We start from the raw sequence: 15,940 nt of genomic DNA on the forward strand, positions 1-15,940 counted from the left end.
AAGATTCGGTTTGTCCTAGAACAACCTACAGGTCCCACAGTGATGACTGAATTCAATCCAACAAGCTTTACGCACGTCTACTGTGTGTGGCACAGCCCTGTCCTAGTTGTTAGTTCTGCGTGGATGACTTTCCTGTTGTTTCAAGATGACCCTACACACGCTATTAGGAAAATTTAACTAAAATATAAGTACAGCCAACAAATTGCTGCTAGCTCTAATTCTAAAAAGAAGTTACTTTCCGCAAAGGTTCAATTGCTTGGAACTCTATTCCTTGCATTTCCTGAGATGAGGTGAGATGGGGAAAGCCTGCCTTCACCATTTCTTGGAAGTCCCGAAGGCTGGCAGCTTTCGACACTCCCCAGGCCCCAGTCCCTTGTTGCCAGTTGAATGGCTGCATTATTTCACTGCAGCATAGAAGCCTCGGCAGGAGGTTCTTGTTGATTTACTGCAGAGCATGGAGGGAGGGGAAGGGGGTGAATTCTCCACGGGCAACACCTGCAGCATTTTAGCTCCCTCTGCCTTTTGCAAGGGGACCCTCAGGCTCTGGGCAGTAGGTGATTTCTTTCCACAGTGCCATGAGTGCCCATTGCCATGGACCCTGGCTTGGACCTTAGAGGGGAAAAAGAGGGCACTGAAACACTCCCTCCCTGGTGGTTAACGTGGGGGATCGGTCCCAGAAACATAAGGGCAAGTAGAGTCACAGTGTAAGTCACCCCATGCCCGAATCCGTGGTCATTGTTAAAGGCATGCCTCCAAAGGTTCAGAATTTTCAAAGTGTCTTAAATTACAGCTTCCCCCAATCCATGTCTCTCATCAACCTAGGAGCCCATGCTGGGCATCTGAGAGGTGAGCCTGTGTTTGGCATTTGATCCCATGTTTATGAAGTGAATGTGGAACAACACAAAACAGCCCACACTCATTGTGACATAAACATGGTCCTAGTTTGTCCTATTGAAGGGGTAAGATGGGGAAGTGACTGCTTCAAAGAAGAATGCTATCTTCGAACCCCATGTTCTTGCTTTCAGGTACAATGAGAACTTGAACTAATGGCTGATAAAGCCAAGCTTTGCTGCTTTGAGTAGATGAATGGATGACAAACCCTTGAAAAAGCACTCCGGTAAAAATGTTCTAGAATTAGTAGTGATGGTTGCACAACTCTGTGACTAAAGACCACTGTATTCTATACTTAAGATAAATTTTAATAATGTCACTACATTTAATAATATATCTATATCTATCTATCTAATCTATATCTAATTTTGAGACGGAGTCTCATCCAGCCTGGAGTGCTGGAGTGCAGTGGCACGATCTCGACTCACTGCAACCTCCACCTCCCAGGTTCAAGCAATTCTCCTGTCTTAGCCTCCCGAGTAACTGGGACTACAGGCGCCCACCACCACGCCCAGCTAATTTTTGTATTTTTAGTAGAGATGGGCTTTCACCATATTGGTCAGGCTGGTCTTGAACTCCTGACCTCAGATGATCCACCCGCCTCGGCCTCCCAAAGTGCTGGGATTACAGGCATGAGCCACCGCGCCCGGCCTCAATATGTATTTTAAAGCACCTTCAGAACTAGGAGTTTCCATGAGGGTCCTGGTCCTTTGCTACTCCTTTTATAAGTGCTTGCTCTAGCAAGACTTTTTTTTTGTTGTTGTTTGTTTGTTTGTTTGTTTGCCCTGCCTACCCCCTAGCAAAACAGTGTTGCTGCTCTGCAGGGCAGAAAAGCCTGTCAACTTCACCTGGGGGTACTAAAGCTGGGGTCCTGGAAGTCGGGCGCAGTGGTTTGTGCCTGTAACCCCAGCACTTTGGGAGGCCAAGGCGGGAGAATCACCTGAGCTCAGGAGTTCGAGACTAGTCTGGGCAACATAGGGAGAATGTGTCTCTATTAAAAAATACGTATCTTTAAATACATATAAAAAATAAAGCTGGGGCCCTAGAGTCACAGCCAGCTTTGCCAAGTTCCAGCTGTGTGTGTCCTTGGGGAAGTTACCGTCCCATACCTACCTCAAAGCATGAAATTTTTTTTTTTTTTTTTTTTTTTTTTTTTTTTTTTTTTGAGACGGAGTCCCGCTCAGTCGCCCAGGCTGGAGTGCAGTGGTGCGATCTCGGCTCACTGCAAGCTCCGCCTCCCTGGTTCATGCCATTCTCCTGCCTCAGCCTCCCGAGTAGCTGGGACTACAGGCACCCGCCACTACGCCTGGCTAATTTTTTTTGTATTTTTAGTAGAGACAGGGTTTCACCGTGTTAGCCAGGATGGTCTCGATCTCCTGACCTCGTGATCCGCCCGCCTCGGCCTCCCAAAGTGCTGGGATTACAGGCGTGAGCCACCGCGCCCGGCCAAAGCATGAAATTTTTGAAGCAACTCAGTACATGCTGTCTGTCATGGCCCACTGCCGCAGAAGCCTAAAGCAAGGTATGCAGAGGCCTGCTGCTCCCCACTTCCTGAGAGCCTGGCACATCGCGGGGGTGCCTGGCAGCTCAAGATCTTTACAGGATGCTCCCAAGCCTTGCATCTAAATTTCATCCCTGACTTAAACATTGATCCATGAGTGGTACCCTCACTTTGGATCTCTTTGCTGTCTTTATCATTTCCTCACTGTGACTTCTGGGCCCCTGTCCCTACCACATCAGAGATTCTAAACTCAATTGACAGCCAAGCGCAGTGGTTCACGCCTGTAATCCCAGCACTTTGGGAGGCCAAGGCGGGCAGATCACTTGAGGTCAGGGGTTCGAGACCAGCCTGGCCAACATGGTGAAACCCCCATCTCCAGTAAAAATACAAAAATTAGCCGGGCATGGTGGTGGGCGCCTGTAATCCCAGCTACTTGAGAGGCTGAAGCAGGAGAATCGCTTGAACCTGTGGAGGAGGTTGCATTGAGCTAAGAGCACGCCACTGCACCCCAGCCTCAGGGACAGAGTGAGACACTCAGAAAAAAAACCCCAAAAAACAAAAAACCCTCAAAGTTGACACTCAGGATACCTGCTACCTCTCTACAAGTACGATGGCCCACGCCCAGCCCCATCATGCATTCAATTCTTACCGATCTTGGGTATTTCTGATCTCTATAGCTATTCCAAATTCTATTTCTCTATCAGAATACCATTTCAGTTATGGAAGTTTTATCATGCATTTTACTATTTGTTGGGGGAAATTCTTCTTTAAAAATTCCTAGGTTTCTTAGCTTTGTGTTCAGCTTTTAAAATGAACTGTACAATTCTATTATTATTTTTGAGATGGAGTCTCGCTCTGTCACCCCGGCTGGAGGGCAGTGGTGCTATCTCGGTTCACTGCCAGCTCCGCCTCCCGGGTTGATGCCATTCTCCTGCCTTGGCTGCCTGAGTAGCTGGGACTACAGGCGCCCGCCACCACGCCCAGCTAATTTTTTGTATTTTTAGTAGAGACGGGTTTTCACCATGTTAGCCAGGATGGGCTTGATCTCCTGACTTCGTGATCCACCTGCCTCGGCCTCCCAAAGTGCTGGGATTACAGGCGTGAGCCACCGCGCCCGGTCCCTGCAATTCTCTTTTCAAGTTGCTGAAATGAAATCTCATTGACTGGAACCAATGTGAGTGCTGCCTATAGGATGAGCCTTCTTCATATGCATAGGATTTCCCATTCAGGGGCATGGCGTGTCTTTCCATTCACTTCAATTCTAACACTCCTCTCGTTTTAGCTGGTTTTTATTTCTATGAAATTTATGGTTTTTGTTGGAACCTATTTCCAGTTTATTGCTGATATGTAAGAAAAAGACTCGTCTGGCCAGGCATAGTGGTGCACACCTGTAATCTCAGCACTTCGGGAGGCCAAGGTGGGAGGATTGCTTGAGCCTGGTTGAAGACCAGCCTGGGCAACATAGTGAGACCTCGTCTCTACATAAAAATTTAAAAGAAATTAACTGGGCATGGTGGTGCACGCCTATATTCCTAGTTACTCAGGAGGCTGGTGCAGGAGAATCACTTGAGCCCAGGAGTTCAAGGCTGCAGTGAGCTATAATCGTGCCACTGTGCTCCAGCCTGGTCCTGTGCCCCTATGCCCCCCCAAAAAAACTATTAATTTTTCTTTGATAGTTGGCCTCCTTGTGAAATCATTCTAAGAGATTTTCATGGGTTTCCAGAAAAAAGACCATTTGTGAAGCTTCTCGTTTCTGAGAGTTCTTGCTTCATTTTCTTACATAATTGTGCTTTTTAAAAAGAGACAGGGTCTTGCTCCATTGTCCAGGCTGGAGTGCAGTGGTGTGATCATAGCTCACTGCAACCTTGAGCTCCCAGGCTCAAGTGATCCTCCTGCCTTAGACTCTCAAGTAGCTGGGATTACAGGTGTGTGCCACCATGCCCAGCTAAGTTTTTGAAATTTATTTTGTAGAGAACAGAGGTCTTGCTTTGTTGCCCAGGCTGGTCTCGAACTCCTGGCCTCAAGTGATCCTCCTGCCTCGGCCTCCCAAAGCACTGGTATTACAGGTGTGAGCCACTGCACCTGGCCCATAATTGTGCTTTCTGAACAATGCTGAGGAATGGGTATGGAGGTCACCCTGTGCTGTGCCCCACTGTAATGGGTATACTTCTTGAGATGAATTAGTTCTTTACATTTGCTTTCTAAATTAACAAAAGCATCTAATAGGAAACCTGTACACACTAAGAAAAAATTTGCAATGTTCACAAACAAGAAACTGTTCTTAGGAATGACTGGCCACCAATGTAGGCCCTATGGCCAGAGCTCATGATGACATAAGCTACTTCTAATGCCCCTCCCAGAGGTCTGCATACGGAAATAGTGTCTGCTCCTGTGCCCTGACCAGAGGCTTTGTCAACAGAACTGGGGAAGGCAGCAATGACCGGGACCTCAGCTTCAGAGATGGCAGCCCAGAAGTTACCACAGGGGTCTCTAATTCCAGTCCTGCCCACCTGGCTTCTGGTCTGGCCTGGTACTGTCTCCAGGCACTGGAAAGCCTGTGAGTTAGACATTAAAAAACAAACAAGCAAACAAAAAAAACTGGTCTGGGTTTCAACTTACCTGAAAATAAGGGTCAACATTCCCATTATAATTTTATTTAAATGCCAAATTGCTATGTGCAATGTTATCATAGATTATGGTAAGGTTAACTGTATCTTAGCTAGAAAGCCCTCACACCAGTGGTATGAAAGTACAGGAACTTGGCTGGGCGTCGTGGCTCATGCCTATAATTCCAGAACTTTGGGAGGCTGAGGCAGGAGGATTGATCACTTGAGCCTAGGAGACCAGCTTCAGCAACATGGTGAGACCTTGTCTCTCCAAAAAAAAAAAAAAAAGGAAAGAACAGCAACTTTTTTTACTATACTCAGAAGTCCATTGTGTTCTAGTGACAGTCATCACTTAAGAGGCTTTATGCAGTTGACTCCACTTGGCACTGGCAACAAAGGAATTTTTAATGAGTTTGACAGGGAAAGGACACCCACACAGGATTTTTTGGTTTTCTTCTACACAGGTTTTTAAAAGCCTGGTTTGGTTTCAGCACATTGAGCTTACAGAAAAAATAAAACGCTAGCAAGTCATCAGACTCTTCAATGAAAATGTATTTCACATTAAACACAATGTACATATCATGCAAATGAGGCATCACCATGGTCACAATGGTGCTGTGAGGTACAACAAATCACAAGAAAACAGACATTTAGCAAAATAAGGTTCCAGGAAAGATGAGAGGCATTTTCTGAAAGCCAGAGCATGCTATGGTTTCTGTGTGCCTGTCATAAAGGGACTTGGCCAGTATTTGCCGAGATGGACAGCACCGCATTATGTGGAGGCATGTACTTTATTGAGTAGAGACACATACACGGACATATAATTTCTGTAACTAATACATTCTTAAATGTAGCTGGCTGTAAAAGCACATGAACAAGATTACTACTGAGACTTCTTTGTATCTCCTGGTTGCAAACCTCTCTCAGAATTATGAATCTTTCCAAACCCTTAATTATACAAGTCAAAACAAAAAGTTTCAAAGAAGAAAAGGTCATTTTAATTTGAAAGCCACATTTCGCCACAAGAAACAAAATTAAGAAAACACACCATTATATGGCATAAAATGTGTGGAGTATACATTCTAGTGTCATTTTTCCCATTCAGATTTTTTCTTAAAGTCCATTAAAGTGACATACTGGGTCCAATGTGGGCCCCCTATTGTTTCAGAATGCTATGGTTTTTGTTTGCGCCTGGTTTTATTAAAGCTGGGCAAACACAGGAGCAAACAAAGAAAACTCCCAAGATCCAATAGAAAAAAAATTAGCAAGAACATTGAAAACCAACCACCTGCACGCGAGACATAGGATTCATTCAGCTGGAAAGCCACTCCATGGTCTGGAGTGACTACAGCATGAAGATTTTAAGGTGTGACACGAAAGAGTCCTTGCTAGATTCAGTTGCCCATGTATACACGAATATGCATAAGAGAACAGAAATCATTACTGACTGTTTTGACTTCCTTCCTCAACCAAACTTACTACTTTAACCCCAAAAGAATAATGTGGGGCAATGCATTTCTGCAGGTGGCAAAGCTTAACAACAATTTTTTAAAGGCTTCTTGATACTGCTTTCCAACAGAGAAACTCTGGAGATGGGGAACCTCCTGAATTTCTTCTCTGTCTCAAAAAAGACAGGGAGATATACAGTGCAAGTTGAGTATATGTTGAACTAGAGTTTGGGTAAATGTCTAGAATATTTTACAGGAAAAGACATCTAAATGTTTATGTGCTCCAACTTTGGGAATAAGAATGGTTATAAAGCGAATTGCCGAGCCAGTCACTCAGGTTATTCAGAGGGTCACTATGATACTAGAGAAGTTCAGGAAGTGCTTTATCAGTAGCTGAAGCTCATAAACAGAACTGTAAAAGGAAACTTTGCTAAAGCCCAGCAAGGTGAAAGTTTCAAGGTTTCTACCAAGAGTGGCCAGTGTTTGACATACTACCTAGGAATACAGTTACATTCCGAGCTAATAATTTGGGATCCAGCGGTAAGGGTGACAGAAGCTTCTTCAAGCAGCTAGTAGCTCGGATTTGACTATCAGCAGCTTTACGGGTTCTCCAAACACCTGTGTCAATTCAGAAACAAAACCAGATGAGATCAAAGGGAAAACCAAGTATTGTGCAGTTTGTAGCACTATTCTCTCACTAAAACGATCACAACACACTGTGGCACTTTCTACCTTCTTGGCAATTATATTTTCCTCCTGGGCTTATACAGTATTTCTCAACAGAAGTGATAGAGTATTTTACATAGGACTATTCTTTTAGATGGGTCAAATTTTCCTTGTATGGAACTTTTCTAAAACCTGCAGATGTTTAATGTCTCAAGCTTTGTCTTTCAAATGCCCTCAGCCACTCTGGCAACAAAAACCATCAACGTATGTCCAAACGTCTCCTGGTGGGGGTGGTACCACTTTTGGTAGAGAAGAATTTGAGAACTAGACCTAATCATAATTAAAAATATACAAGCAGTGTGAATAAAATAATTTCAGATTTTTCTTTTTGGACAGGGGTTTTGCATTTCTTTTAGAGATGTAAGAAATAAATTTGAGGACCTATGAATACTCTAATAAATTTTGTGGATTCTCTGTTCCTTACTGTATAGTGAGGTAAGTGAACTGAAGGGAAACTAATTTTAAAGTCAAAGTATGTTAAAAACACAAAAAACCTCTTAATAAATATTAAGCCACGTAACTGTCAGGGAAATAGAATGCTCAGGTGATTTAGTGTTTTAAGTGTCCAAGAAGGCAGCTGCTTTTCCAAACCAGTGATACAGTTTACTCTAAAAGTGACCCACCACACACCAAGAACCAAGAGAAATGGGCTCTCAAACTTGTCTTATAGGCAAGAGCTGAGGTCAGGTAGAAACAAGTATACAAAAAACACAGTGACCTCAGCTCTGTAGCCTCTCCCACTCGTTTCCTCATTTGAAAAATAAAAACATTGGACTGTTATTTTGGCCAGTGAATTTGTTATGGGAGTGAAGTATAAAAAATAAAGTGACTGAGAAAATGCCGAGAATATAAAAATGCTTTTAAGAATCTAAAATGGCCGGGCGCGGTGGCTCACACCTGTAATCCTAGCACTTTGGGAAGCCAAGGCAGGCAGATTACCTGAGCTCAGGAGTTCGAGACCAGCTTGGGCAACACAGTGAAACCCTGTCTCTACTAAAATACAAAAAATTAGCCAGGCATGGCGGCGTGCACCTGTAGTCCCAGCTACTCGGGAGGCTGAGGCAGGAGAATGGCTTGAACCTGGGAGGTAGAAGTGGCTGTGAGTGGAGATCGTGCCACTGCACTCCAGCCTGGGCGACAGAGTGAGATTCCATCTCCAAAAAAAAAAAAAAAAAAGAATCTAAAATGGATAAATGGATGCAAGACATGGTAGCTCATGGCTGTAATCCCAGTACTTGGGAGGCCAAGGAGAGAGGATCACTTGAGGCCAGGGGTTCAAGACCAGCCGGGCAACATAGCAAGACCCAACCTCTACAAAAACTAAAAAAAATTAGCTGGGCCTGGTGGCATGTGCCTATGATCCAACTACTCAGGAGGCTGAGGCAAGGGGATCTCCTGAGCCCAGGAGTTTGAAGTCTCAGTGAGCTGTGATTGCGCCACTGCACACCAGCCTGGACAACAGAGTGAGATCACTTCTCTTGAAAACAAAAACAGAATCTGAAGCGGGAGGAGCAATTGGAATTATTAAATTATTAAAGGATTTGGTGACAGACTCTAATTATGTTTTCCTTATTCAAAAACAAGCCCCAAACTGAAGTAAATCAAATGTGAGGTATATGTAACTAAGTATACCTTACTACAGAGTGTATATAACTCATAGACATTCTTGCTCAAATGAGAATAGCTTCTGGAAGCACTTTGGCAAAAATAAAAAAAGGCCAAAGGTGGGGAAAAAACCTTCAAGACACAAAAACTGCAGTTCTCTCTCCCTCAGGTATGATGCAAGAATAGCTGTCTGCTTTGGAAGAATCCAGAATGGGTCAAGAGAATAGCAAATCCTGTGGCCCTGTATATGAATGATTCTAGATAGAATGTGGGATGTCACTGAGCAAAACTAGAGGTGGGGAAATTCATCTTATTCATATCACCTTGCAACACTACTAGAGTATTCTTTCCTTGCCCCTAAAAAAGCTACTCAGGCTGGACTGGTAGTCAAACCTTTAGCCAGTGTTCTCAACTTTCCCATCTACACACCCTAAATAGCAGGGTTAGGACAAGGCGGCTCGGCGCTGAAGGCTCGCAGATCAATTAATTGAAATCTGTCTCAATTCTTGTGTGTGCTGTAGTATACCATAATATATTCATGTTTGCATTTTTCAAATAAAATTTGACCATCCAAGAGGCTGAGTGATTTACATCCTATCTTCACAAACCCCAGTTAAAGGGTTATGAAGTTAGAATATAATCAAAAGACTGTACCTTTTATTAAAGGGATGCTGTATTTGTCAACAGAAGGTGTTGAGAGGAGTTTCTTGGCCAGGACTGTTAAATCCTTCGATAAGGTTTTTGTTACAGTCGTCCAGGCTGAGATTTTCACTGGATCTCTTGGGGAATGTGGGGGGACCAGTGAAATCTAAGAGATCTTGAAGTGCTCGGGCATTACCAGTTCCATTTTGGTCCAGAGACACCCCAGGAATCATTTCACTCACTGGTGAAAATTCCGGGATAGAGATAAGCTCTTCTTTTGAAACAGGACTAGAAGAGATGAACGAGAGGGAGAGAGGCAGAAAGAGACAGACAGACAACATGGCACAATATATTAATTCTATTTGCAATATTTTGTTTTACTACTCTTCTAAAGAAGAAGGATTTAGAGTCAGAGTTTTTGTGTAACACACTGTAAAAAATACAAGTGGGCTCAAATCTGAGAAGGACAGATGGTGGACACGAGGCCCCATGTATGAGAACAGGGAAGCAGATTGAGCAGGGCTGTGATGGCCAAGGTCACATTGCCCAAAGGGTGAAAGGACAAAAACCCACAGGCACCAGCATTCTACTACAAAGAAGCAAGGCATTCCAGAACTTTCTAAATGGGACATTCAGACAGAAAGCCAATGCCAAAAGTTCAAAGCAAGTTGAAGAAGAACCCTAATTAACAGTGGGGCTCCCAGTGCTGCCTTTCTAGTAGTGCCACCTTGGGCGAATTGCTTTTCCTTCCTGCAGCCTCAGTTTCTTCGCCAGTAAAATGGGAACAATTGTTTCTCTCTGCCAGGGCTCCTGTGAGTGTGAATCTGATCGTGCTGAGAAGAGTTCATGTGGAAACGCCTGAAGTGCTCACTTAAGGTTGGGGGGCCCATTATGAAAGGATCCCACCACAGCCCACGTCATCACTGGCAAAGCCAATCTCACGCTCTGCTTCCTCTCTAAAGTGAGGCTTCCAATCCACTCTGACTTATCCAGCTCCAGCCCAGCCAAGGCTGGTTTTCTTTCTCTCTCTCTCTTCCTCTCCGTAGAGATGGAAGGAGGAGTTTCATAATTGCGCCAGCTGTAAGGCCTAGCAAAGGAACAAATCCAGGCTCTGAAGAGTGGTGGGCTGGGGGCCTGTCACCAGGAATCTCTTAACAGCCAGAGTAAAGCTGCTGCCAGGTTCTTCTTTTTCTTCCTTGTGAGATCTTAGAGAAGAATCTAGAAAAACCAGAACTGCAGAAGCTCAGAGGAACTGTCTCTGGTGGAAATTCATCCTCCAGAGCTCCCATGGGGTCAGCTGAGAAGGCATCCTTGCTTAGCGAATTCCCTCCTTCCCCTTTCTCCTGAAAAACTCCCAAGAGCTTTCCTCTAACAAATCACATGCCCTAGAAACTCTGTTCCAGGCTCTGCTTCTAGGGAACCTGACGCAAGACACTAGAATGTTATACCACTGAGAGCTTTCCTGTAATGTCAATCAAACCTGCTTTAGGTGATTTGGTTGTATAAAAGACGAAGAAACCAACTAAAAGAAAGGGTAGTGTTTTGAGAAGTGATGAGGCTTAAATGCAAAAGAAATGAATATACCTCACATCCATAGACTGAACTTCTTCAGTTGAATCATCCAGGCTATTTGATTTCCCATCAAGGGCATCCAGATGAATGAGTCCCCCAGCTGGCTTAAGCCCATTAGAGAAAATGTCTTGGGGATAAGTTTCTGGGGCAGCGTGATCCACACCATTAACTTCCTGGCAGGTGTTCAATCCATTGATTTCTGATCGAGAACACAAAGTCCCTTGTGTTAATCATAAAATGTCTAAATAAAGTAACAGAGAAATATAGATCAAGGCAATTAATTTAATGCTCTGCTTCACTGATACTGCAGCATCTTTTGTGGAAAGAGCCACAAATAACCCCATATAATCACCTTCACACAGGAGAAGAGAAGACAAATCACATTATCAGTGTCTGTGCAGAACCTCTGGAGAAGAGCAGAGTCAGGTCCTAATAGTAATAAAACCTGACCAGCAGTTAAGCTCCGTGGAAAGCACTGTGAGCCAGCAGCCAGAGTGCCTCCTATGCTGGGATTATGGGAGTAACCAAGGAACCCAGTGGGTTCCCAAGTGGAGCTGACAGTCCCTGTGCTGGAGACACATTCCCAGGGAAGGGAAACTGCACAGGCCCCTGCCAGCAGTCACCCTCTTGGGATCCATGGGTCTGTTTACCCTGCACCAAGTCTTACGAGCTTTTGCTACTAAAAGGAAGAACCCAAGAACCAGATGTCACACTCACCCATTTTGTTGGGGACAACCAGTTTTGTCTTCTTTTCCACACACACAGCAGGCTGGACCCCCACTTTGGGGTCTTCTTTCTGAAAACAAATGGAAGGTGAATGAAATGAGGGAAAGCTGACATCACACAGAAAAAAAGTACTTTTTAAAAGCATCCGATGATATTTTGAGCCTGGACCATCTGCCTGTTCTGTGGTAATTCTTTAAATCTTCAGCTGTGTTTCCCTTATTCTTATGTATTTTTATGTCAGGATTCTCTTTTTTATTCATGGACTACTATGCCTCTCTCTTCATCCCACCTCCCATGACTCTAAGGAAATCTCTTACCCATCCCACCTCTGAAGCCCCTCTTTCTTTTCAGGTACCTAACCCTCCTTAACCTAGCCAGGAACAAAGCAGGAAAACTGCATTTTTTTCTGGCTAATCGTCGCCAAGACCTACAATTTCACTGAGTGTATTCTGCTGTTCTTTTCTACTTAGTACATAAACTATTAAAATGGTCATTTGAATTCCTACCTTCACTTGTGGAGACACATCACTTTTCCTTGTTCTCTTCATGATTTCATCTATTCTCTAAAAACAAAAAACAAAAAACAAAATCAAATAAGAGGACAATAAGACCAAAAACATAAAAGTAGCTTGGTTTACATGCAATGTCACATTTCTCAGAAAACTTGTAAAAGGCAAAAGTCAGAAGAGGATAACAAGTATAGAAACGTTTTCCACTAGTTTTGGAGATGTACACCTCCGGCCCCATGGACAAGGTCAAATGCTTGAGAAGTTAACTAGTACGTATCTAGAATCAATATTCAATTTATATCCCATATTTCTCCTTCTTCTCCTTAGGCTCCGTATAAATCAACAAATTACCACCTGCCATTAAAGAGGACCACCCTACAGAAAGTGAGGCTGAGGCTGAGGTGCATCTCAGGAGAGAAGGCCACAGGCTGGTCTCCTGGATCCCAGGCCTACAGCAATACAAAGCCCAGGTTGGGCCTAGGACACCATGAGAATACTCCTTTATAATCAGTCTGCTTAAACCCAACTTTACCCATAAGTATAGTTAGTGTAAATGGACTAGACACTCCAATTAAAAGACAAAGACTGTCAAACAGAATTAAAATAACAATTCCTGGCTATATGCTCTTTACTTATAGAAACACACAGAAGAAGTTTTAAGTAGAAGGGTGAAAAAGATTTGACATACAGACACTAATCATAAAAGGGCTGTCAGGCCAAGCACAGTGGCTCACGTCTATAATCCCAGCACTTTGGAAGGCCGAGGCAGGAGGATCCCTTGAGTCCAGGAGTTCGAGACCAGCCTGGCCAACATGGTGAAATCCCATCTCTACTAAAAATACAAAAATTAGCCAGGTGTGGTGGTGTGTGCCTGTAATCCCAGCTAGTTGGGAGGCTGAGGCAGGAGAATCGCTTGAACCTGGGAGGTGGAGGTTGTGGTGAGCCGAGATCGCACCACTGCACTCCAGCATGGGCAATAGAGTGAGACTGTCTCAAAAAAATAAAAGGCAGGGGGCTGTCAAAGTAGACTTTAAGACAAGAAATATCACTAGAGACAAAGGCATATCACGATAAATATATATAAAACAAAACCTGACAGAACTGAAAGGAAAAATGGACAAATCCATAATCACAGATGGAGTTATTCTTTTTTCTATTATTTGGGACAGGGTCTCACTCCTGGTTCCCCAGGCTGGACTGCAGTGGCATGATCTCGGCTCACTGCAGGCTTAACTTCCCGAGTTCAGGTCATCTTCCCACCTCAACCTCCTACGTAGCTGGGACTACAGACACGTGCCATCACACCCAGCTATTTTTTGTATTTTTAGTAGAGACAGGGTTTCACTGTATTACTCAAGCTGGTCTGGAACTTCTGGGCTCAAGTGATCCTCCCGCCTCTGCCTCCCTAAATGCTGGGATTACAGGTGTGAGCCACCATGCCTGGCTACAGATGGAGTTTTTAACAATCTTTCTCAATCACTGATGGAACGAGATGGCAAAAAACTAATAAAGACATAAAAGATTTGAACAGTGGTATCAATGAACTTGACCTGACAATCCTAGGACCATTCTATCCAATCACTGCAGAAGAGAACTGGATTTACTTCCTGTTCACTTACCCTAAGTCTTCCTGACCCTCAGCCCTTACCTTCTTTCTCTCCAGTCTCTCCTGCTCAATCTGCAGCATAATCTGTTCTCTCTCGAGACGCATCTGTTCAGCTACCTCCCGGGCCTTTGTTTCTGTTGCCTCTTTCTAACAGAAACAGGTAAATCAAGGCAAAGCTTTAATAAGCTAAGAAAACAGTGTGGTAATTCCCTGGCTTTGCACATGTTCCTTCATCTCATCATCTGCCCTAAAGTGGATGCTGCTCCAATATTCAATGTGGATTTATACAAACCACTGCATGACACAGCAAACATGGTTGGACCTCATTCATATACCCCTGGCTCACCATGCAAATCACCTGCAGACAGTTCTCACACATGGCCAAGGCTTTTCTGTGTCTGTGGGCAGGCTTGGGCCATGAAGTGTGCATGTGGCCAGATCAGAGAGTTAATTCCCCAGGGAGTGACCTTCTACTACAGTGAAGGGCAGGATGTGGTAGATAAGTAGTTCAGTTTCCTCATCCCTCAGCTGGACAATTCTAAAGCATGATCCACAGTCTGTCAGAGGTTCCCAATGGGACTGTGTTCCAGTCACCCACAGTAACATATGCATCAATGCACTTACATTGGCTTTTCTCCTATTCCTCTACCAGCTTCCTGGGATTCGCTTGCAAAAAAAAACTGCTGGCACTCAAATTCTTATCCCAGGGTTTGCCTTTGGGGAAACCCTAACTCACAGATGGCAAACATTACCAACTTCACTGCAACTGCCCCAACTTATATTTAATAACCAGCCCAGACAGTTTAAGAAGAAACTTCAAGTAAACATTATGAGTCACTGAAATTTAACTAATTGTACCTACTATCAAGGTCCTTAAAAAACAAGTAAAGTCCATCTGAGGACTCATACAGTACCTGCTTTTCAATCGTGGCTTTCTCTTGTTTTTCTTGTTCTTGCTTTTCTTTCAACAACAGCTCCTCCTCAGCCTTCCGCTTGGCCTCCTCGCCTGCCTTTCTTTTCTCTTCCTCTTCCTGTTTTTTCTTTTCCTCTTCCTGCCGCTTCCTTTCTTCTTCCTGCTTTCGGGCTTCCTCTTCTAGGCGAAGCCTTTCCTCCTCTGCCTTTCTTTTCAATTCCTCTCTCTCCAGCCTTTTGAGAATACAACTGTTGTTAGAAGATGACATGCTCGAAAAGCAAACTGCCAGAGAACTGTGTGCTGACGGCAGAGAATAATGCTCCACATGGTAACACACACACATACCTTTCAACGAGCATTCATTTAATAACATGATTCATCCTTCCTGGAAATCCACTCTGGTCCATATATTTACCAAAAAATATTAACCAGGCTTGACTTTAAATTCTGTAATACAGCAATGAATGATGTGTTGATGTGTAACGCATACTGTATTGAAAACAGATGCTCCTCAGTCAATGAACAAATGACCACGGTGACAGAAAGCCAAGCCATCATTCTTATTGAATGACAATTCTTTTAAAACCTAAGCAGAATATTTAAAACCAATGAAAGCTAGGAAAAATGGGAAGTGTCTCAATGGCCACAAATGTGCCAGTCAGCAATTTAAGAGCAGTGACTATGAACTCAAAAAGTCATACCAATTTGGTTCTAATTGGTATGTGACTTATGAAGCAGCAAATGGAAGAAAATGCTCAACAGAAACTTGACATTTAATAAATTAAAACCTCTATTTCCATTTATTTTGGCAATCTTTAGAAATCTATTTTAGCTTTCTTTGCTATATGAAAATTAAGTGGCATTTAGACATTTTCATCCACAGTCAGATGAATGGTTCATGGTGTAGTGGTAAAGAGCTCGAAGCAGTAAGGGAAAATTCTGTAAAGTCCAAGAGCTTGTTTTAACCTTTCTAATGTTCCTCCTCCTCACATGTACGTCACTTTCCTTGGGTAATCACTGGCAATGTGATGTATGGGCATGACTCAAATTGTACTCTGATTATGCCACTCACTGTGTGACACCTGGAAAGTCACTCAATGTTCTTGATGCCCATTTAAAAAATGGGAAAAGCTATACTATTGTTCTATGGCTTTACTGTGAGAATGAAAATGCCTGGCCCTAGAAGGTTCTCAAA

General features: G+C 43.6%; 1 protein-coding gene across 8 annotated transcripts in view; it reads right to left on the reverse strand.

Annotated features, from left to right (window-relative positions):
- Positions 1-5,532: 5,532 nt before the first annotated feature.
- The window catches only part of MAP7D2 (MAP7 domain containing 2), a 111,419-nt gene continuing 101,011 nt past the window's right edge, over positions 5,533-15,940 (reverse strand). For all 8 annotated transcript variants that reach the window (XM_034950627.2, XM_055106101.1, XM_034950631.2 and 5 more), the window contains 7 exons: positions 14,747-14,978; positions 13,875-13,979; positions 12,224-12,280; positions 11,709-11,787; positions 11,004-11,190; positions 9,432-9,707; positions 5,533-7,064 (listed from right to left, as the gene is read on the reverse strand). In XM_034950627.2, coding sequence (XP_034806518.1) covers positions 9,458-9,707; positions 11,004-11,190; positions 11,709-11,787; positions 12,224-12,280; positions 13,875-13,979; positions 14,747-14,978 — 910 coding nt within the window. In that variant the 3' untranslated portion in view covers positions 5,533-7,064; positions 9,432-9,457. The remainder of the gene's footprint in view (positions 7,065-9,431; positions 9,708-11,003; positions 11,191-11,708; positions 11,788-12,223; positions 12,281-13,874; positions 13,980-14,746; positions 14,979-15,940) is intronic.

The sequence above is a fragment of the Pan paniscus genome, chromosome X, assembly GCF_029289425.2.
Source record: "Pan paniscus chromosome X, NHGRI_mPanPan1-v2.0_pri, whole genome shotgun sequence".
Classification (NCBI taxonomy): Eukaryota; Metazoa; Chordata; class Mammalia; order Primates; family Hominidae; genus Pan; species Pan paniscus.